Consider the following 21,714-nt stretch of genomic DNA (forward strand, 5'->3'; position numbering starts at 1 on the left):
TGCCTGTCTCTTTGTTAAGAGAGTGACAGCAATGTGACACCGTGAAAATAATTACTAACAAATCACGGTGGTGACTGCAAACAGCTCGCTGTCTTCAGAGGCATGTCAGGGAGCATTAGAGCAGGGCCGTGGGAGCGGCAGAGCGGCTAGGGGCTCTTTCTCTGCTTTAGGCTGAGGAAAGATCTTTGGAGACCTTTGGCGCCCGCCACCCCCACATCACTCCCTTCTCGTTGGCTTTTTCTTTCTTTCCTCCCTTCCCTGCCTTTGCCATCAATAATTAAGCCCATTAATTGCACAGTGAGTTCAGGAAAGCTGCAAATGGTAAAACCGGGCTTCTGCTTTCCCTGGATTCAGCAACCAGCCACAGAGCAGCAGAAGGATTTCTGGAGGGGTACCGTGGGCAGAAGCACATCCAAGCTGTGTTTCCTATCCTGCAGCCCTCATGTGCTGCCCTGGAGAGACAGTAAGGTTTATTAGCACTGTGCTGATAGGAATTCATAGGCTGTTGGTACAGGTGAAGAATGACCCATCTCCTTGTCCTTGGGAGCCTCCAGTCTTGGTGAACCTGAAAGCAGGTTTGATTTGTGCAAAGCATCATGGCAAACATGTGGTTGACTGGCATCTCCAGCAAAACTTAACGGGCAGAGGAATGAGAGTGCCTTCCAAGATGCAGTAGGTATGATGCCAGTCAGTGTGGCTGAAGCTGCAGGTGAAGATGATCCTTCAGAGAATAAGCAGTGGACAGATCACAAGTGAAAAAGGTGGCTGGTGCTAAACAGCAGCACTGAGTGAATCTCTGCAGGGGTGAGGCCCCTGTGCCTGTGTTGTAGTAGGGACCCTTCTGCAGAGCTACACAGAGTCCGAGGGAAAGCTCTCTATAAAGCATGTTATTACAGTGCTATAAAGCTCCCTCCAAAGGGAGGGTCTAGCAGAGATACTGATAGGAAACTGGAAAGCAGCTGCTGGCTGAAGTGTCCTTCAGCAGCATTGATAATCAAACCCCTGGGCAACCTTTGAGAGGAGAGCTCACAGCCTCCCCTCCTTGCTCTCGGTGGTATTTCATCCTCCAGTTTGAGCACGGGTCTGTGTCAATTACCCATGCAGAGGAGCACCCTGCAAGGGGAAGCAGGAGGTGCGGGTGGGAGCCTACTACCGGCTCCATTGAGCAGCCTTCTTCCCCATTCCCCTAGTTACTGAAGTGATTTTCCTGACTGTCACATCAGTAAATAATGTTGCTGGTGTATGTGGCTGGATGCAGTGGTGGTGGAGGGGGGAGGGCTGGCTCTGAGGGTGGTTGTAACAGCCCCTCTCCCCAACTCATACAATATTTATGCAGGGCCGGGAGTCGGCGGCACTGACCTCTGGGTCATGCTGTTAAACAGCTCCCGCAGCCCCTGCATCCTAATTGCTGCACTTGTCCTTTGCTCTGGAGGATTCGCTGCTCCTTCTCTCTGGTGAAGCAAATGCTAATGCTAGCTCGTGCTTGGAAGTGGGGAGCAGTCTCTTCTCCACAAGGAAAAAACAAACTTGTTTCCCCTTGTGCAGATGTAATTTGCAGCTGCACGGAAACCTGTGTTCAGACCCTGTTACACGACGTGTCAGGCTCCCCACTGCTGCTAGCCTGGAGGCTGTGTCAAGAGCCCGTGGAGCTGTTGTATGTGTAATTTGGGGTTGTGCATTATCATAGGGGATAGGGAGGGGGTTTGCCTCATCCCCCTGGCTCCTTCTAAGATTTCTCTCTTTTCTTTGCTGGTGGGAGGGAAGAAGAGGCAAGCACAGAAGTCAGTTGAGAGGAGACCTGGATGATATGGTGCCAGAGACCATGCCAGAAAAGAAGAGAGCTCAAACAGCACCACAAGATAGAATGGCATATTTTCTTGTAGATAGATGATCTACTTTGGTGAGTGGGAAGAGAGATGATATGGAAGACTGGACACCCTCTGTGTGTTTGAGGAGCTCCTGACCCCCTTGTAAGCAGTACAGCCATGGCTAGATGGGAGAGTTTTTCACCTGGCCAGACAGGGGATTTCAGCTGATTCAGGAAGTTTGAGAAAGCCCAAAAGATAAAGCTCTCTGACTATTGAAGCTGCCATGGCTTTCTCCCATGCTGCTTGCTGAGCTTGGGTCTTCATGTCGGGTGTCTGCGAGTCCAGTGACCCGACTGGCCACCCATGTCCCTTATCCTGCCTTCCTGAGCTGGCAGCTCCCCTTTGTGACTGGAAAAATGCTCTTTATGCTGGAGACTAATGGCCTTTAAGTGACATGATTGCATTATGTTAAGCGTCTATAGGCTTTACCATTAGGCACTAAACAGTTTATGACTCATAGCAGAGAAGCCCTTGTCCTGAAGAGTTTGTACGCTAAATGGTCTGGACAGGCAAGGCATAGAAGAGGAAAGGTTTCCTCCTGCCTGTTGGTGTAGGGAAGGACTGGGACAGGATGTGACTTCTCAGTTCTAGAGCAGTGCCTTGCTCTAGGTCTTCCATGCTCCAGTTTCCTGGGGGAAATACTTCTGCAATGGGAATTGTGCAGTGGGAAGAAAAGCATGTTTAATTTTAGCTTAGTTTTTGTGCGTGTTTTGGTTTTGAGGGGGTTTAGACACGATGCGTTGTGGGTGCATCCATTGCATCAGATATATTGCCTTACTCAGTGTATAATTACAGTATTCTGCAGCAGGAGTCTGAAGACTCACTCTTAAAACACCTAGTATGCAGAGGACTAGGCGATTACTAAATCAGTATCAGTGTGAAAAACTTCATAAGAGACTATACAGACGGAGAAAGGACACGCTCTGTGTAATCAGGCTCTGCTGCAGTGTGAATCACAGGATAATTTAAATAGAGATCTGTAATCCAGCCCTCTGCTCAAAGCAGACCTAACTTCAGACTTGGATCAGGTTGCTCAGGGTCTTATCCAGACAGGTTTGAATGTCTCTAGCAAAGGAGATTCCACCACCAGTCTATTTCAGTGCTTTATCATCTGTGTGGGGAAGAGTTTTTTCCTGGTAACAAATCGGAATTGCTGCAGCCTGTGGTCATGGCAGGTAACTTTCACTGAGAACATGCCTGTGTGGTAGCTGTACACAGTATCCAATTTTGTACTTTCTTATTCATAAGATGCTGTATAGTGTTGCATTTACTAAGCAGATGGACTGTCACAGCAAACTCGTGTGTAGAAATGTCTTTGTGAGGGGGTTTCATACTGTCATGTTCCCCGGCTGGGGTGGCAACCTCAGCCTTGGAGACTTTCCAGTTTTTCTTTCCTTATGATCAGTATCATGCATTTTTGATGTCAAAAGGAAGTCCACCTAGTCATCCTCCCTGTCTGGAAGGGCTGGTGAGAGCATTTGCTCTACCCCTTCCCTGATCTGGAGGACTCAGAATGGAGGAGTGCAAAGCTTCTGCCTTCTGCACTCCTAACCTCAGCTGAACTGTGGAGCCATTGAGCTCTGGTTTCCTGCATGGTAATTAAGTGGTTATTTAAAAATCAAAAGGTTCAATTCTGATCTTGCTCTCACTGGCCACTTACGAACTCCAGGTAGAGTTACTCCAGTTTTACTCCCACATGGCATAGCAGCAGAATCAGGCCCTGTAAATAGAGCCATGAATCTTTTTAAGAGAAGCTGTTAAGCAGTAGCACATAGATTTATTGTAGCATCATGTGTGTGCAATTGTTGATGAACATCTTCTGTTGGAGGCTGAATACCTGCTGTGTTACAGCCTTGCTTTTAATGTTGAGATAGCATCTCTGCCAGCATCTAGCTGACGCACAGACAGATACCCATAAAAGGGCCAGATCTCACATGGTGTTAAATGCTTTCATGTTTCATTAAGGTTGATGGCAGTGGTAGGTACACAGTGCTTTGCAGGACAAGCGAGTCACAGTGAGCCGCTTGCCCTGTGTGCTTTTTGTGGCAGAATTATTTTCCTAGGATACACATTGCTCTGGCTGTAATCTGGGGTAACAGGTTTTTTCCATTCACAGCCTAGCTGCTTGGAAAGCATAGTGTTGGGGATCTCCCAAATTTCTTAGTACCCAGAAAAAAAAATAGAGAAGAGGGATCTGGCTGTTAGCATGTGATAGATGTTCAAGCATTTCAGCTAGTGCTGCTATGAGTCCCAAGTGTTAAGGCTTGCAGCTTCCCTTTTAAGCCTTCTGGGCAGGCATATGACTGCTAGAGAGAAAAAGCAGCATTGTCCAGAATGGGCATGACAGAAAAAGAAAGGAAGGTCTGAAAGTGCCAGGTATTAGCCTCGCTGCTTAGCCTGGGTTTTTGGCCTCATTACACTAATCCAATTAAAGACTGATGGAAAAAGATAACACACACTCCAGTGAAGGGCTTTGTGTGGTGACTGCTTTCCTTCCTGGGCAGTTGGAGTGGCCCTAGTTATCTTGTGCATCACCACACCTCCCCAGGCCCTGCAGACCCACTGGTGCCTCCCCATGCCGTGGTGTGTGCTCTTCTCCTGCATCATGTCTCTCTTATTACTAATGGAGCATGGATGCATTTTAGCTGCTGATCAGCCCTCATTAATATCCAGAGATGACAGGTTGACATTTGTAAAGAAGACTTGCATTGACCTTCATGTTGTGCATTGGTGCGGTTGCCATGCGGTGCCCTGTGCTGGATGCTTCTTCCTGTGCTGCCTCAGGAATGCATTTGTGTTACGAAAGGGACGGACTGCTCTGTAACCCTTTGCTGCTGCCAGGAATGCAGGCAGTGTATCTGGATGTCTCTGCATCCCTCTGCTCATCCCAAACACCATTCCCTGTAGAGCCTCCATCCATCCCAGTGAACAGGACTGTGGGGTGCTGGGGCTGGGTTCCTCGTGGAGGTTGTTATTTGGGTACTGGGACCTTAATGGAAGACAGCTTTATACCAGTGTCAATGTCCCATGTGCCTCCTTATCCTGGCTCTTGTCTGGGGATGCAGCAGAAGAAAAGGCTGTGATGTCCAGGCATCCTGAGCACTGTCAGTCGCCTGTCTTTCCCCTAACCTACCCTATCCCAGCTTGAGGACTGCTGCAGCCCACTCAGCAATGACAGTTATTAACAGAGGGGGCTTTGAAAGGAGGCAGGCTGCTCCTGCAAAGGCTCCTCGCTGTAACTCCATCTCCTTTCACTAGCCCGTCTGAGGCAATGGCTGCTGGTGCTGAAATTCATTAGTGTTTCCTGACAGGCGATGGAGGCTTGCTCTGTCTGTTCCCACTTCCCTGCTCTCATGTCTCTGCTTCACGCATGCTGATATTTAAAGCTGATGTGTGGCTCATAGGCTTGTTGCACTGTGACAACTTTGGGGGTGGTTGAGAGAACTGAAAGGGTGGAAGGAAAGCAGAGAGGCAGGGAGATGGGATCTGTCTCATGGTTTCTGTGAAAGCTCAGGGCTTTTCAGACCCTCTCCGAATGTATTGTCTTTCCACAGCTACTGCTTGTGAATTTTAAGTACAGCCATGCTGGAGTCGTTTGTCCTGCGCTGATGGGAGCAGAGAGGGAAGCACCATGGGTATGCTCAGTGAGAGCGAGTTGGAGTCACCTGGCAAGGGCTCATCCAGCAGGAAGCAAGGGCAGGAGGGTTCCCCCAGCCCCTTGGCAGGTCTGTGGGGCTGAGGAGTGTGTGAAGTGGGGTGCCAGAGGTCTGGCAGGTGATTCACCCCTGCATGAGGGGAGGCTGGCTCAGCTCTTCCCTCTTTGCATGGAGTGGCATAGTGACTCCAGCAATGGAGTGGAGACATCTCCCTGCCAAAGCCTTGGATTATGCAGGAAAGCTGCTCCAGTATAACTTGAATTACTGGGATGGGGCACTTGGAGTTTGGGAGGTTTATTAGAGGTGTGTGCCAGCGGGCTTCAGTTTCTGTAGGCTGTGGTATGGCTTGGGCTGTGCTGGGACTTGGTGTTTTAACCAAATTTGGACTCCAGTCTAAGGTTGTCTTTGGGAGGGTGTGAGTTTACCTGAACTGCTTTGAATTCCTAGCTTGGCTCCAGCTCACTTGAGGTTCGGTGCAGATGGATGTGGCTTTGCTTCTCATGGTGCTGTTTCTCTGCTAAAATATCTCAGATGCCTTAACACAGGGTGTTATTCCCTCACCAGCTTTCTCTTTTGGGAGAGGGCACCCAGGTGTTCCTCTTGGCCTGGCAGACATCCCACTCTACATCAAAACTGAGCATCAGCTCTGCACCACATGGTCCAGAGCAATGCCTTGACCAGCCTTGCTTTGAACTAGGGTGCGGGTGGCTCGACAGCTCCTCTCTTTGGCTATTGCCTGGAGTGCTGCAGCATCCTGGCAGCTTCCTTCAAGCTTTCCAGCCCTTCTTCAGTGAAGGATTTCCAGGGCAGGAGCCTGCCTGCCCTTCTCCTTTGCAGCCCAGTGCAATAGGGATGGCCAGGACACAAGTAAAATGTTCTGCATCTCTTACAACACGAGGTCTTCAGGGCATAGATTTCTTTTTGAAGGCTGAGACCAGGTCTATAAAACCCAAGATTTAATGTCCCTTTATCTTTCCCATAGAGGGGTTTGTTCTTTTAACAGGCTCTATATCAATACACCCACTGTGTAGGAAGTGGCCCAATTTCTGTGTCTCCTGACATCCTGAACCCAGAAGCAGATGGACGTTAACCAGTTCTGATTAGCTGGGAGAGCCAAGCATTAATTTTTTATATGCCATGACCACCTGAGTGATGGAAATAAATTATGCTGCCCCTCCCCCTTCCATATTAATGTGGTTGCTCTGAGCAGAGACAGAAGAACCTGTTGAAATGAGAAACCCCTATTTCTTGGTTTGACCCCCTGGATAATTAGGGTTAAATTGATACGCTATCGCACTGGTGACACATTTTATCTGCCTCTGTTTGTACAAGAGGATACAATAGTGGAGGAAGGACCAATTTGTGCCCTGCTCTAGCTAACCAGACTGAGATAAAAGGTGTCACTAGTCTGATAACATTCTTGCCTCATGCTCCTTTATTGTTGCTCAATTTGCTTTTTTTTAATCCTGTTCTTTTTCTTTCAATACCCTTGGTCATATTTTAACTCCATGCCATCGCATAATGACGGCCTGCTAAATGTGTGTGGAGATAGGCAACTCTGGCTGACAGCCTTTCCTTATAACCGAATTCCAGCCCATCCATCACTAGGCTGCTCTCCTTAACTTAAGGAAAGTGATAACTAAAGCAAGGCCGTTTATCACCGCCGAGCTGTGCGCTTCTTGCCGCCTTGGAGAGAGCTGGTTTCTACGGGAGAAATGCAGCCGTGTCACCTCACTTATTTGCATCCCGTTCATCTCCAGGCCCCATTTACCTTGCAGAGTGGAGGAACAGGGATGGATGGAAATCAGAGTCTGAGGTGATGAAAGCTCTCTGAACATGGCACAGAGCTGACAATGCTGACCACAGTCCAAGGAGGACTTGAAGAGCTTGGCTGGTGGAGGAGAGCGTGCTGCCTGACGTCGCTTGCTTTCCTGCCTAAAGGAGACCCACGTTTGGGGAGCAGGCGAAGGTTGTGCATTCTCATCTCTGCTGCTGGGAGGACAGACTTTACCAGAGCTGCATTGGAGGCTGGAAAATCCCACAGCCATTTTCAAGTTTCTGTCAAGTGCATTCACACATGAAGCCATGGTGTTTGCCTGATGGAGTAATTTTGAGAGCCAGCTTCCTTCCCCAGGAGTGAGAGCTGCAGTGTTTGGGGAGGGAGCAAGATCTCGCTCAACAGCTGGAAGGATCATGGGAAGCTGAATGCAGTGAAATGTGCTATCATTTCTCTTCTCCACTACCTGTGAGAGGGCCAAATGCCAATTCTTGCTTAAGCAAAGCTGCCCCCAGTGAGCAAGATTGACTTCTGCAAGAGCACGAAGTTGTACTGAGTGTAAAAGCATATTTAGCAAATGAGCTGCTCAAGTGAATGGTGGCCCTGATAAATGGAGATACTTTCTTACAGGTCTTGGCACTTCTATTCCCCAGGAGAGCCAGACATGTACCTTGTGCACTCCAGCCCAGAGAAGATAACTGTGGAAATGCCTGCCTCATTGCTAGGCTAGGATTGGGGGGGCCCACTGCAGACGGTGAGCTTGGAGCTGAGGAAAAGCATTTCAGGGGTCTTTTCCTCCCCGTAGTTACTTGGGGACCTGGTTTCTGTGCCATGAGAGCCCTGGTTCCCTGTGCTGGCAGCTCTGTGTACCCAGACTAGTCCAGACCCATGCAGCAATCCTTTGCGAAAGGCAAGCCCATTGAGCAGCTGTATCCCTGCTGCATCTTCCAGCTTGGGGAGCAGACTGATGCTTTGGTCCATGCTCCTGACAGCCAGCCCAGGTTATAGCATGAGTGTAGCACTTATAATGCTTGGAAAACTTGGTGAAGTCTCTGTGATGCTAGTGTGAAATGAGGGGACACAAGTGCAGAGGGGGAGGGAGAATGTCCTTAGGTCACACAGCTTCACAGGCAGTTTCTGGGGTTGTTGCTAGTTTGCAAAAACACGTCATTTATTTAGTTGACATATTTATTTGGAGCATTTATTTTCTCCAATTAAAGACCCACTGTCCAGCGCCCAGGGCATACTGCCATCAGTCTCTGGGTGGAAATAGAACCAGACTGTCCAGTTTGCTGGGTCTTTTGGTCCCACAGGGAGGGAAATGCTTTAGATGTCATTCATTGCACTGGGTGGTTAGCTGTCAATTCCTGTGGCTAACAAGAGCAATGCTGTACTTGCTTCTTTTGGGCCCTATCCCAGTGTTAGGTGAATTGATAATTATTCCTCTAACAGGGAATATTATAAATGGGATGTGTGTTAATGAAAACCTCTTGGATTGGGAGAAGAAACTCTGCTTTTAGTAACATACCTTTTGCTGACTCTTCTTACCATTCTCTCTAAATGTGAGCAGTGAGAGAGGTTGAAGTGATTGCGTGTGTGTTTAGATGGGTCATTTGGTTTAGATGGTTCCTTTTCTGGTAATCTTTCTTGATTTGGACACCAGCAGAAAGCAACTTTCCTGGAGAAAGAGCTTTCTCAGCATACTGGTTGGGGCTGGTGGGATCTGTTCAACTACAGATGTCATGGACATATGTGTAATGGCAGTAAAATGCATGGACCAGGCTGCTATTTATGTGACAGCTATGCAATTGTGGGGAGTGACTCCAGGTGGTTTATTTCAGCGTGATGGTGCTAGCATCAGATGAGCCATGGCCAGAGATGAGACTGTGCTGTCAAGTCACATTGCTTACCCTGCAAATCGCCGTAGCGCTGCTGCTGCTTCCAAGCTTGTTGACAGGCTTCTTGCTTTCATAGAAATTCCTCTGGACCTCCGTATTCAAATGTGTTTGTATGACTTAAATTATTGCTCCTAAATAATGACCAGGCATTTGGGTTTGGCACAGGGAGTCTGTTTCTGTCTTAGCTTAACCAGGACCCAAAAAGCCAGTACACTGGTGGGTTGCAGTGTGTGCTGGCTTCACTGGCCAAATATTCTCTGGAGATACTTCTGGATATGTTTGCAAGCTTCCTTCCTTTTCTTCCCATAGAAATTGATAGAACACTGACACCAAATCAGTCTGGTACTGTTTTAGCCTGAATCTCACGTTATCTGCAAGTGCATTGTCTGTGTCCCTCCTTCATCTCTGTACTTGGGGAAACTGTAGGTCTGAAGAGATGCTGCCCCATTCACTGAAGGGTTTAGAGCTAGGCTGAACATTCAGGTACGGCTCAAGGTGCTGTATCTAGCTTGTATCCACATGTGACCAGAGCTTGTTCCTGTTTCAGCCTAGAGTCTGAAGTCTGGTCTAGGCTATTCATTCCTCTATGGAGGAGTGGGAGAAGACTTTGCCTTGGATATGGTCTGTGTTGGGATGTTTGAGCAGCTGATGCTGGCACTTGCAGCTCTTCCCTCCTCTTCTACAACCTCCCAAGTGCCCAAGGAAGTTGTAAGATTCCCCACCCCCCTCTGTTTGCAAAAGCCGATTTCTGGGACTGTGGCTTTTAACATGCACAAATGGCTCTAATTTAGTCATTTATTTAGTTGACATATTTATTTGGGATGTTCCTTTGCTTCAGTTAAAGATCCTGTGACCAGTGCCCCAGGCGTGCTCAGCAGTACATGAATGAGCAAGATCCATCAATTACTCTTGATCAGATCAAACCGGCTGGGGAAAACTCCCATAACTCATCTTCCTGCACAGGCTTGGCTGAAGCTGCTTGACTTCGCGACTCAGGCTTCCCCATCTGAGGGGCACATTGTAGCTCCCCTGCCAAAACACTCAGCAGAGTGGGGGAGAAACAGGTTTCCAAATCCTCGGTCCTCCTGTCCCTTCAGGAAGTTCCTTACAAGTGCCATTTTGTTTTGTGAGCCCTGTTCTGCAGCTTGCTGTAGGAAGGGAGATGTTAAGATGATCTTAAGGTCCTTTCCAACCCTAACCATTCTGTGTTTCTATATGTGCTCATAGCTCTGGCTGCTGGTGTTCCAACCCATAGTGTGACAGTGTGCAGCATCTTGTATCTTCAGAGTTGTGACTGCTCTCTTCTTCCAAGCACATGCTCTGAAGACAGCCTCTGCTTTCTTAGCCCTAAAACATTGGTTCTGCAGCATTACTACCTAAAAACTGAATGTATTTGTGCCTCCTTCCCTCCCTATGTCTCATTCCGTATTTTAACCGTAAAGTTAAATGGAAAAGCACCAGAGCATGGCAGGTGAATTGTCAGTCCTTCCGCCTGCGCCAGGAGCCACTGGCTGAGCAGGATGGCTTTGCAGGGATTTGTGATGTGTTCACTTAGGGAAGGACAGCCAGGATGCTCCAGTCATGTTTGTGTGTTAGCCACTGTGGAGCAGAGCTGCCTGCTGCGCTTGCCCACAGCTCCTGTTCAAAATGATCAGTGTGAAAGGTGTCAGCAGCCTGGATGTGGCTGGATGTAATGTAAGTCTTCAGCCAAGCTGTGCTCTCGTGAGATATTCTTTTTTTGCCAAGAGCTATGATCCTTCTGATGTGCAGCGTGTTACAGCAGACTTGAGGGTCTCTTCCATCTTGGAACAAAATGCACTTAAGAAAACAGTTTGTGTTGTCAGGACACTGATTGAATCAAACCTGCTCTCTCTTCTCTCTTACAGGTTACCAGGACAATGCCAGTACTTAGGGCTGCCGGTTGCTGATTACTTCAAACAGTGGATTAATCTGAAAAAGGTACTTTTACACAAACTGCCATGATCTGCAAGCTCCCCCTCCCCTTGTCCTTCTCCTTTCCTCTTTAAGGAGGTGTCTAATAACTGCTGCTGTTTTGCATTGAAATGAGTTATTTTCTCAGAAGCTGGGCTGAGCGAGTCCTCCAGCTCCCTATTGTATCTCCTCTAATAGAGTCTTACTGTACTTGATGGGACGTGTTCTGCAGCTGGGGAGAAGCCCATTGTGGCAGGCACAGTGCGGTGTCTCTGCATAATATTGGGGCACTGAGAGACCTCTCTGCAACTGAAGGTTGTATTGGCCTCGGTGTTGCTGACTCTGTTTTGTTTTGCAGCCATATAAAGCTCCTAGGAGCACGGTTCCCTTCAGATCAAATTCTAGTTGATAAATGTGGATATGTTCCGGTATAAAAACCAGCATTTCCCTTTGCAGTGCAGGGAAGGGAAGATGTCTCAGCAGCACATCCACCTAGGAGACTGGTGATCACTTTGCAAAGCCAAATGCCTCAGACTTTACTGTCTGGTGCCTTGTGTTGCTCCACACCTTCTCTGGGTGGTTACAGAGGAGCTTGGTGTGCATCCACAGGGTCTCCTGGCACAGCTGTTCTGTCTGCACAGAAAAACATGTGATGCCAGAAGTCACAAATCAAAGTGGGAAGAAAAGAACAAGTGTGATTACAAGCAGTAGCTGGGTGAGGGGAAAGGCTGGGGTCTGTGCATGAGAGAAGCTGGGGTGGCCTTCCTGGTTAAGGTTCCCTCCCCCCATCCAATTCGATGTTTTATTTGGGTTTCTGCATCTTTTCCTGATAATTAGGGGTCTCGGTAAGTGGAATTTGTTTGTAAACAGCTCATTGTGGGCTTTTCTTTTGTTCTTTTATTTATTTATTGTTTTAAACGGAAGCGCGAGTGACAGGCAGAAGGACAATTTGCATGATCTGTTCCATCAAATAGGGTAGAACATGAACTTAACAAGAGATGCTGGCAGCACGTTCCCAGCTGAACTTGTCAAAGGGTCTTGTATTTCCCTGCTGTCAGAGCAAATCTTTTGGCTGATTGCTGGTCCTTGGTAAATGAAATCTGAAAGCACATTGGGGCATTCTGCAGTTCAGTGACCATTAATGATCGCCATTTGAAGTTCACTAAACTTCCGGTGAATGGATAGCAGCTATATAACCAGCAGGTTGATGGCTGCAGAATAATAATACTTAAAAAGAAACAAATAACAAAAATCCCTATGTGCTGTGATGTTTGCTAAGAAGTAGGTTGATCCAGCCATATTCCTCCTCTGAGCCTCAGAATGAATGGCTCACAGCTCTTTCCTGTAGTTCAAGGTTCCTGGATTTAGCATGTTAGGAGCTGGGATTCATCACAATGTGAACATCCAGGCAAGTGGCTGTTCATCAAGAAGGGTATTTTATGTATTGTATTTCAGGAAATACTGTGATACTAAGGTGAGCATTCCATGAAGTACTAAGCACAGAGCTAAAGGCAGGAGGAGTAGGGAAGCTGTTGCAGTCAAGTGCTCCCCTGCCCAGTTCTCTTGAAGGGGTAACAAGAGAGGATTTCCAGCCTAAATAAGTAATTCTGTCCAAGCACCTGCACCAAATAAGCCTCAGTCTCTTTTAAGTGAGCTCCTAGTGTGAGACAAATAAGAGTGGACAGGTATCTAGCTTCCCTGTTCTTCCCTGCATAGATCAGGTGTCCCCTTTTCCCCTACTTCTGGCACATTCCTGACTTAGAAATACTTCCTAGGCCAAGTCTGCCACTGACCTGATCCATGAAGTGAAGGTGTTGGGGTGTGGGGGGTGGTGTGAAACTGCTAATTTCTAGGTTATGGATAATTAAAAGACTTGGATGTTTCAGACATTGAGAAAACAGGCATGTGTGACTGAGAGCATTTTCCTGCAGTGTGGCCCCACCTGCATCTGTTGTTGCTCCTTTGGATCTCTGCTTGTGAGCAGAACAGGAGAACCCTTTTGAGTCAGGGAGCTGTTGCTGCAAATACAAAGCAATGTGGAAGAGTGGGATTACATATGGAAAGGTGTGTGCATGGGGCAGACGTGTTTGTGTACCTCTGGGTAGTGGAACAGCAGCAAAACATGCTCCAGATTCTCTCTGCCCATGCACACATGGCTTCAGCTACTCTTTGTCTCCGTTTTATATCATTTGAAGAAACAGTCCTTATCTGTGCTCAGTGTGCCAGAGGACAGGATGCTCCAGAGCTCAGTGGTTCCTCTTCCCATAGTGGTGAGATGGTCTTTCTCAGGGTTTATTCTCCTATAAACTCCTCCCTTGCAACTTGTTTACTGCAGGAGCAGTTGGGGTGAGAACCCCATGGCTCCAGGTCTCTTTCACAGCTTCCAAGATGTGCCTCCCAGGCAAGCTGAAGACAGGAATTTGCCCCCTCTAGCTACCATGCTTGTGTTTCCCCAGGCAAACCTTTTTGGATTGATCTGGCTGTGCAGGTGGTAGTGGTTGTGATGGTGACCACAGTGTCTTGAGATTTGTGAAAAAGATCTGTGGAGGACAGAGGGGGAAAAGCTGCCTGTGCACTTGACCGTGTTTGCTGAAGTTTTACCTTGCCCTCTGCACCCCCCAGCCCGCTAATGCATCCCTTCTGTCAAGCCTGATCGGTGTTTGCTGACATTTTTAATGTCACTGAGCGATCTTATATCTCTAGTGAACTGTCAGTGTAGAGCTGACTTGGGGCAGAGAGTTATCATGTTCTTCTCTTCGATTAGCCCAGCATTGTGGGAGGGCAGCAGAAAGCAGAGGAGGCTTTTTCTGAATGCTGCAACATTTCAGATATCCCCCTAAACCATCTCAATAGAGAGCTGGTATCCCATCTGCCAGTTCTCCTTAGGTACCTGTCATGTTGATCCACAGAGGCCCTGTGGGTTGGGACTGAGATACAGAACCTGAGCTACATCGTTGGAGCTGGATGCTCACGATGGAAATAGCAGAGTGCTTCATGTCAGGAGAGAAGGACACCAGTGGAGTAATATATGCAGAAAGCAGGAGGCTGTGGGTCAAGATTTATGTGAAAAGGAAAGCTGCTGCAGCTAACAAGCTACAACCAAGCTGCTGTCCCAAGAGCATCCTCAGGTAGCCTGGATAAATTAATTAGTTCTTATTCTAACAAAGATCAGCTCTCATTTGTACTCCCTTTGCCTTTTCAGGAGCCTCTATGGTTTATTGTTCCAGGTCCTGCCTCAGTTAGCAGCATGGTTGGTCCTGTGGTAGAGCCTCATCCTGCAGGGATAGAGCCAGCATGGTGTTAGGCTGAGGACAAGGTGCTTACGATTGCAGGGTGGCCAGGAGCCTGGGAATGGGAAATCCAGCAATCAGCAGTGTCAGCACCACTGGGTAGGGAGCATGTCACAGAGGGGAGAGTGGTTTGATGGAGGGAGGAGGTGGAAGAATGGGGTGAAGCTAAATTTTCTTAGAATTAGCTTGTTCAAGAAAAACATTAAAAGGATGCTGAGGGTATCAAAATAGCCAGACCAAAGGTCTAACCCAGATCGTCTCTGTACCACAGGCTAGTAACTGGTGCTTGCAGATGTAACAAGGAGAGCATGGTTCAAGACAGCTTTCTCTGCTTCCCAGCAATTGAGAACTGGTGGCTGCCTTATGACCACTGTGTCCAGCACCCACTGTTTTTACCACATCTGTCTAGCAGGAATTTGTACATCTTTTTCTGAATCTGCTCATGCTTCGGTTTCAACATTATCCTGCAGCAATGAGTTTTACTGTTTAATTATGCATTAATTATATTTATTCATATGTTGCGTGAAGATGTGGGTCCTTTTGTTTCTTTTAATCCTGCTGTCAGATCCTTTTCTTGGGCTGAGGTCTTGCACTGTGTGAAAGAGCAAATAAGTGTTTCCAGTTCTTCTCCCTTGTGTTATTCTTGAGACCTCTGCTGTACTCTTGCTTAATTGTGTCTCTTCCAGCACAGCATAACTTGTCAGAGGGCTAGCACAAAGATACTTGCGGGCGCTGTGAGTAGAACTGGGTTGTGGAAGCTATTTTTAACACTGTATATACTATCCTGCTCTCCCCTTTCTCTGGATGTTAAGCGGTTAAGTGGTTCAGGTATCCACTAAGGTTTTGGTTTGTTCCTTAATTTCCAAATGATATTTTATTTATTTTGTTTAAAAAGACAATCCTCATACCCATCACAAAGCTGCCCCTTTCTCAGGACAGCTGACCTGGCATGTTTGACTGTCTTTGATTTCTGTTCACAGAAGGCAGCATATCTTTAGGTACAGGAATAGTGGTTCCTTAAGAAGTGACAGAAAACTGGTCCTAGCGTGACATCCTCCTGAAGTTCAGAAGAGTTTTTATGAAAGGCAGGGGTTGAATGAGGTGTGTGGAGGAATGCAACTTTCCTTCTCTCGGCATCATGAAGCAGAGGTGACAGAGCCCTGGGGAGCACAGCATGATCATATTGAGGGTGCCATGGTTGTGTGCAGAGCTGGCCTTTTCCAGGCCCAGCCTTTGTTTATATCTAGATACTCCTAGTTGGAAACAAACAATTATTACAATGCACAAATGTTTTAAGGTCACCTCTTACATTGTGAAATCTAACAGAAGAAGCCTGTAATAGGATGTTTTTGTTAATATTTGGCAACTAGAAATAAACACATCTTAAACAAACAAAGATTTGCTAACAGCTTTTTGTCTCTCCTCTGAATTAACAATTCCATCATCTGCCTTTGGGGTGGGAGGAGGAGTGCTTTGGATGAAGAACGTTGAAATGGGTATAACTGAAAAATGGTTTAATTTTTTGGCCTTTTGGCTGGAAGTTGCTTTTGTGAGGTCTAACTTCTTGAGGACTTATTGTGATTGTTATCAGTTGTCTGCTTATTGAGTTACTGGCTGTAGGGAATATGAAATGCCTAGGAAGATTAGAAATAGCAGAGGACTCCTTAGGCAGTATTTCATGGCCAAAACACCAAGCACATGAAAAGATGTTGCCACTTAACTGAAGAGCTGCTCATATACCCCCAGTCAGTGCTCAGTGCTTTGCTTGTTTGCAGCATGGGTGGGTGCTCCCAAACCCTGTCACACCTTCCTTCAATGAGAGCTGTGCTTTCCTGGGCTTCTCACACTTCACTGTGGACTTCTTGGCTTTGGAAAGTCTCTCTCAGAAGGCAAGAAGGGGAGAGGTTGTGAAAAGAAACATAAGCGTGACTCCAGGGCTAAGGGGAGTAAAAGTGTCTTTTCCATGGAGATTAGCAAATTCAAAGTGTCTGTCCAATGGCATTGGTTCACAGCTGGAAGGAAGTTGAAGGAATTGCTTGTAACAGCAAAATGACTGTGTTTGATAAATACTTAGCCCTGTATTTACAGAAAGGCAGAGGATGCCCTATTGCTGAGCAGGAGGTTTGCTGTTACAACACAATTTTCTGATAAAGTTAAGTGGTGGCTTTTGGTTGGCATTTTGCATAACTGGTCTACAAGAGTTTTTGAAGAGCTGGCTGAGAAGCCCTGAACTGTTAATAAGTCTTTGAACATGGGGGAAGTTCTAGAGGACTGGAAGAAAGCTAATGTTGTACCAGTAATTTAGAAGGGCAAATGGGATGACCGATGAAGTAATTATAGCCCTATCAGCTTGACATTAATTCTGGGCAAAGTAATGAAAAGCCAGATATCATAGTTGATTAATAAAGAATGAAAAGAGGGTAATATAATGCCAATCAATGTGGATTTATGGAAACTAGATCTTTTTCAAAGTAACTTGATATTTTTTTTATGAGACTACATGTTTGGTTGATAAAGGTAACCATGTCAACGTAATATACTTCTGGAAGGCATTTGACTTGGTACCTTATGACATTTTGATTAAGAAACAAGAGTGATACAAAATCAACATGGCACACATTACATTGATTAAGAACGAGCAAACTGACAGCTCCTAGCATTTAATTGTAAATGGATAATCATCATGGAGTTCATGTCTTCCTAGTGGGGTCCCACAGGGATCTATTTCTCAGACCTCTTGTATTTAACACTTTTATCAATGCCCTAAAAGAAAACATAAAAATCATCTTCGATAAAGTGTGCAGATACTGCATCCAGGAGGCAGCTGCTTTGGATTTATAAACAGGCAATGACAAGTAGGAGCAGAGGAGCTGGATGATCCCTTTTTTTGGAACTGGTTTGACCGGATGCTGGGTTCCATCTCTGCACTGGAAAGAATACTGGAGACTTGAAGACTGCACAAGAGCTGTAAGATCCTGGGAGCCATTTAACGTTACAGAGGGAAGGGTAAGGGAGACTTGGCTGTAGTTTGTAAGTATCTAAAGGGAGAGCCAAAATGTGGTGAGAGGCTCCTTCAGCCTAGCAGACAAAAGCATAGAATCATCCAGTTCCAATCCCCTGCCATGGGCAGGAACACTTCGCACTAGACTGTGTTGCCCAAGGCTCTGTCCAACCTGGCCTTGAACACTGCGAGAGATGGAGCATTTATCACTTCTTTGGGCAACCCGTTCCAGTGCCTCACCACCCTCACAGTAAAGAACTTCTTCCTTATATCTAACCTGAACTTCCCCTGTTTTAGTTTGAATCCATTACCCCTTGTCCTATTACTGCAGTCCCTGATGAAGAGTCTCTCTCCAGCATCCTTACAGGCCCCCTTCAGATACTGGAAGACTTCTATGAAGTCACCAATGAAGAGAACTGCATAAGCAGTTCCAGTGCCTGGAAGCCAAAGCGAGGTAATTCAGGTGCAGGTTTTTACAGTGAGGGTAATTAACCACTGGAACAACTTACCGAGGGCTGTGGTGCATTCTCCAGCTCAGGAAGCAAGGGTTTTTTTCCTGGAAAGATCAGCTCTGGTTCAAACAGGAATTAATTTGGGGCAGCCTTATGGCCTTTGCAGCCAATCCCGGCAGTTTCTTCTGCCATGATCATCTTCCAGCTGTCCATCTCAGCATAGCTCTGCCTGCTCCATTCCCTTGCAGTGACAGCACCCTCAAAGGCTCCTGACTTGGGGGACCAGAGGTGGCACAAATGCCACGAGGCTGGGGACGGAGAGGCTGGCATCCCGCTGGCACAGGCGTGGGAGCTCTTCTGCTCCAGGGGCTGGAGCACAGCAGCCGTCCACCACTTCTCCTTTAAATCTGTCGTGCGGCTGTCTGAACTCTGAAATTTCCTTCACTCTCTCCCTCGCCTTGTTAACATGTGTTGCCTTTGGGGTAATCAGGGAAAAAATATTATGTCCTTTTACAATTACCGGGTTTTGGAATATTAAAATGTCTCTCTGCATCGGCAGTGTTATTTTGATTGGTATTCTAACCTTTGACTAGCCCATAAAGCGAGCCGCTCTTCAAGCCAATATTGCAGGACTGAAATTTAATTCCGAAATGATTCCAGATAATAGGGAGACAGATAATATATGCATGAAGGATATTATGTTTGGACTAAATGCAGCAGGGCCAGGGCTTGGGAGTTGAATAATAGCCCAGAGTGAGTTATAATCTGTGGGACAGAAATACCTTACTGTCAGGGCCAGAAGAGGAACTCTTAAATCAAAAGGAGGGAGATGAGGAGGGAGTCGAGGACAGTCATCTCAAAGGGAAAGGGCATCCAGGAGAGGGCTTAAAGGAGCAGCCCCTCTCCATCCTGCTACAGAAGGACCTGTCTTCCCTTTCTTATTTAACAAAAAGTACTGAGTAAAAACACATTTCCAAGGAAAACCAATGTGCAGGAAGGCTGTACTGGGAAGAGAGGCTGAGAGTCTGCAAGTTCTTGGCAGTCTTTTCTGTTTCCTCCTCCTGGACTCATTAGAAGGGGATGCAGGATGAGTTGATACATCAGACTTCTTTGCTTCTGTTTCCCTAGAAGTTATAACCAGACGGACCAAGGGGTTGTTGATGTGGTGGGTTTGCAATATGTCCTAAGGCAGGGTGCTCCTGTAATGGCAGAGTAACCATCACGGTTGGGTTTAGTATCCACTTTCACATAAAACAAAGGCAACAAAGGCATGGTGTGTGAGCTGGGTGGCCTAATGGTTGCCTTCCACCGTCTCAGACCCTGGGTCTCACTGGCAAGCAGAGTTGTCTCCATCCCTCAGAACTGCTGCCCAGGCTGGTGACTGAAGACAGGGAATAGGAGTATCTTGTGTAACAGCTGAGGTACAAATTCTGTGTCTTTTAAATACCAGAGGCTTTAAGAAGCAGCACCCCCCTCTAGGCTCTCTGCTCCAGGGAAGGGAGCTTGGGGGTTTTGCTGTTTGCTCCTGTGCAAGTGGCATTTTGTGCTTTGCCAGAAGCTTCCGAGCGTGGTGGAGCAGTCAGCAGGGTACTTTCCGCTCTGCAGTAGCTCAACCCTATAACTTAAGCCTGCTGGGCAAGGTGTTGGGAGTTTTTCTGTAGCTAGACTTCACAGAGCATTGCAGAGCACTGCTGTCCTGGGAGGAGGGGAGCCCAACAAGCTGAGATGGAGAATGATCTCTGCTGCTGGGGTGACACAAACCCATGTCAATATAACAGGCTTTGGCTCAGTGGCACGAGCTTATAGTTTCAAAGTAATGATCCCAGCCTTGCATTTCATTTCCTTTTCTTGCAGTCTCAGGAGCTGGTCTTGCCACAGCTGAGAGGGGCTCTAGATGCAGCCTGGAGGCTTCACTGGTTTTGGATGACTTGAGTGATAACATACATGTCCATCCCAGGAGGGCAGAAAGAAGCAGTGTCCATCTTTGTCTGAATTAAATGGTTTTGTGTGTTTCCCTCTTCTTTGGCTTTTGTTTTATTTTTTCTTGTTGCATTCTAAAAGCACAGGAACAGTCTTCTATGGAACGTGTGTGTGTGTCTGTACAAGCTGTTCTTGGAGCTAACAGGAAAGATGTGATCCCCTGTGGGTTAATGTAAGTTCTTGGTCTTGGTTCACTAGAAAGTAACTGAGTTTCCTGGCTTGTGAAATAGCAGATTAGTAAATCCTTTTGGCCCCAAAATCCACACCTGGGTGAAAGAGAACCCTTCTGGCTGCCAAACTCATGGCAAGCAGAAAGCTGTGGGCTGGGCACATGCAGCCCATTCCTTGCTCACTACCATTTAGACTCTGCTGGGTAGGTAAAGACAATCTCTATCAAGGTCCTGTTGTGTAGAAACCATTTAGAGCTACTCCAGTGTAAAGGGGCCATCAGTATTTTGGTCCTGTTAACATCAGTATTTTGGTCCTATTAGCAGCAAGCTCTTCCTGGCACTTCCTTCCATCCTTCTGTCCTTTCTTCCTTCCCATAGCTATCCAGCATGTGTTTTAGCATGTGTTCATCTCACACAGGGATTAACTTCTTTACCATCAGGGATTCTCCTACACTCTCTTTCACTAGTACATAGTAAACTGTGCTAGGCACATGTTAAAATTTCATGTCTTTTCCTAGACAAGGTGTTTTGGAGCCTAGTTTTAGCCTTTGGAGCAAACCGTTTTTGCATACTGTGCTCAGGGAGGACCTGGCACAGGTGGAGAGAGCTCAGAAGGAAACAGAAGGCTTGGAGAGCTGGAAGATGTGTTCCCAGACAAGACTGAGGGATCTGGGATGTTCAGCTTAGAGAAAACTAAGCAGAAATCATTTCTGGAAGAATTAAAGTGTTCAAAGGAAGGGAAAAGCTTATTCTGAGTGGTTGTGGTTGGTGGCTGTTGCTCATGTCCTTACTGCTGCAAGGAGATCACCAAACAGTCTCTAAGGATGAGGGCAGGGATGTGAGATCTTTAGCTCTTGAGGTTTCATTGTTTAGAAGATTGGTGGGGATGGTTTGGGTGGAGCTGGTACTGTCCTGAAGCAGACAGTGTGGGTCATCACTTCTCCCTTCCTGCCCTATTGTAACACTTGGACACAGAATGTCTGCTTTCCCTGGCTCACATTGCTGAAACCCAGAGCACCTGAGCAGGAAAAGAAAGGATGGTTGCCTCAGCTGCCATGTGCATTCTCCCATCCTTTCCTGATGCTCTTTGCCCAGATCAGGATGTTTGTATGGGGAAAATCCCAAGAAGGCCTTTATTATTTGGGAGTGCCTTCAGGCTTCAGCAAGGACCAGGGCCTCCTGGTACCACATGTGGTACAGAGAGCTCTCAGATAAGGCAGGAAAGTGATGATTCAAGGAAGCCGAGGAACACAATTATCTTATTTGGCCCCATGCAGCCTGCCCATACTGGACAAATCATGAAGTAGAATTTGTTGTTTCTGTGCCTTTATTAACCAGTTCAAAAACTTAGCCTTCTAGATGCAGTTGTAAACAGTGGTTTGCTGGGTGCACTGCAGTGGTTGCTTTACCTAAAGCATCCTTGTCTATGCAAGTGGCTGGGGATAGGTTGGCATTTGTGGTTCTACATGCACATCACCATAGCCTGCAGGCGCAAAGCACAGAGGCAGCTGCTCAGACCTCCCATGCTGCTCTTCCTGCTGAGTGCCATATTGCTCGGCTGCACCTCACTGTGCCTGCATTCCTCTTGCTGGGGGTTTGAGCATCTGTCCCCTGCACCCAGGAGCCTCCTGGCTCCCATCTGGCTGTGTGCACACTGCTGCTGAGGTTAAACATACTGCTGAGACCTTTA

The 21,714-nt window shown here is 47.0% G+C and overlaps 1 protein-coding gene across 3 annotated transcripts in view; it reads left to right on the top strand.

Moving 5' to 3' along the window:
- ERI3 (ERI1 exoribonuclease family member 3) overlaps positions 1-21,714 on the top strand; it is a 129,266-nt gene that overhangs the window by 39,705 nt on the left and 67,847 nt on the right. For 2 of the 3 annotated variants that reach the window (XM_034063608.1, XM_034063609.1), the window contains exon 6: positions 11,086-11,158. In XM_034063608.1, coding sequence (XP_033919499.1) covers positions 11,086-11,158 — 73 coding nt within the window. Of the gene's footprint in view, positions 1-11,085; positions 11,159-15,401; positions 15,818-21,714 lie in introns of those variants that run through there. The other variant, XM_034063610.1, reaches the window with a different exon arrangement.

The sequence above is a fragment of the Melopsittacus undulatus genome, chromosome 6 (assembly GCF_012275295.1).
Source record: "Melopsittacus undulatus isolate bMelUnd1 chromosome 6, bMelUnd1.mat.Z, whole genome shotgun sequence".
NCBI lineage: Eukaryota > Metazoa > Chordata > Aves > Psittaciformes > Psittaculidae > Melopsittacus > Melopsittacus undulatus.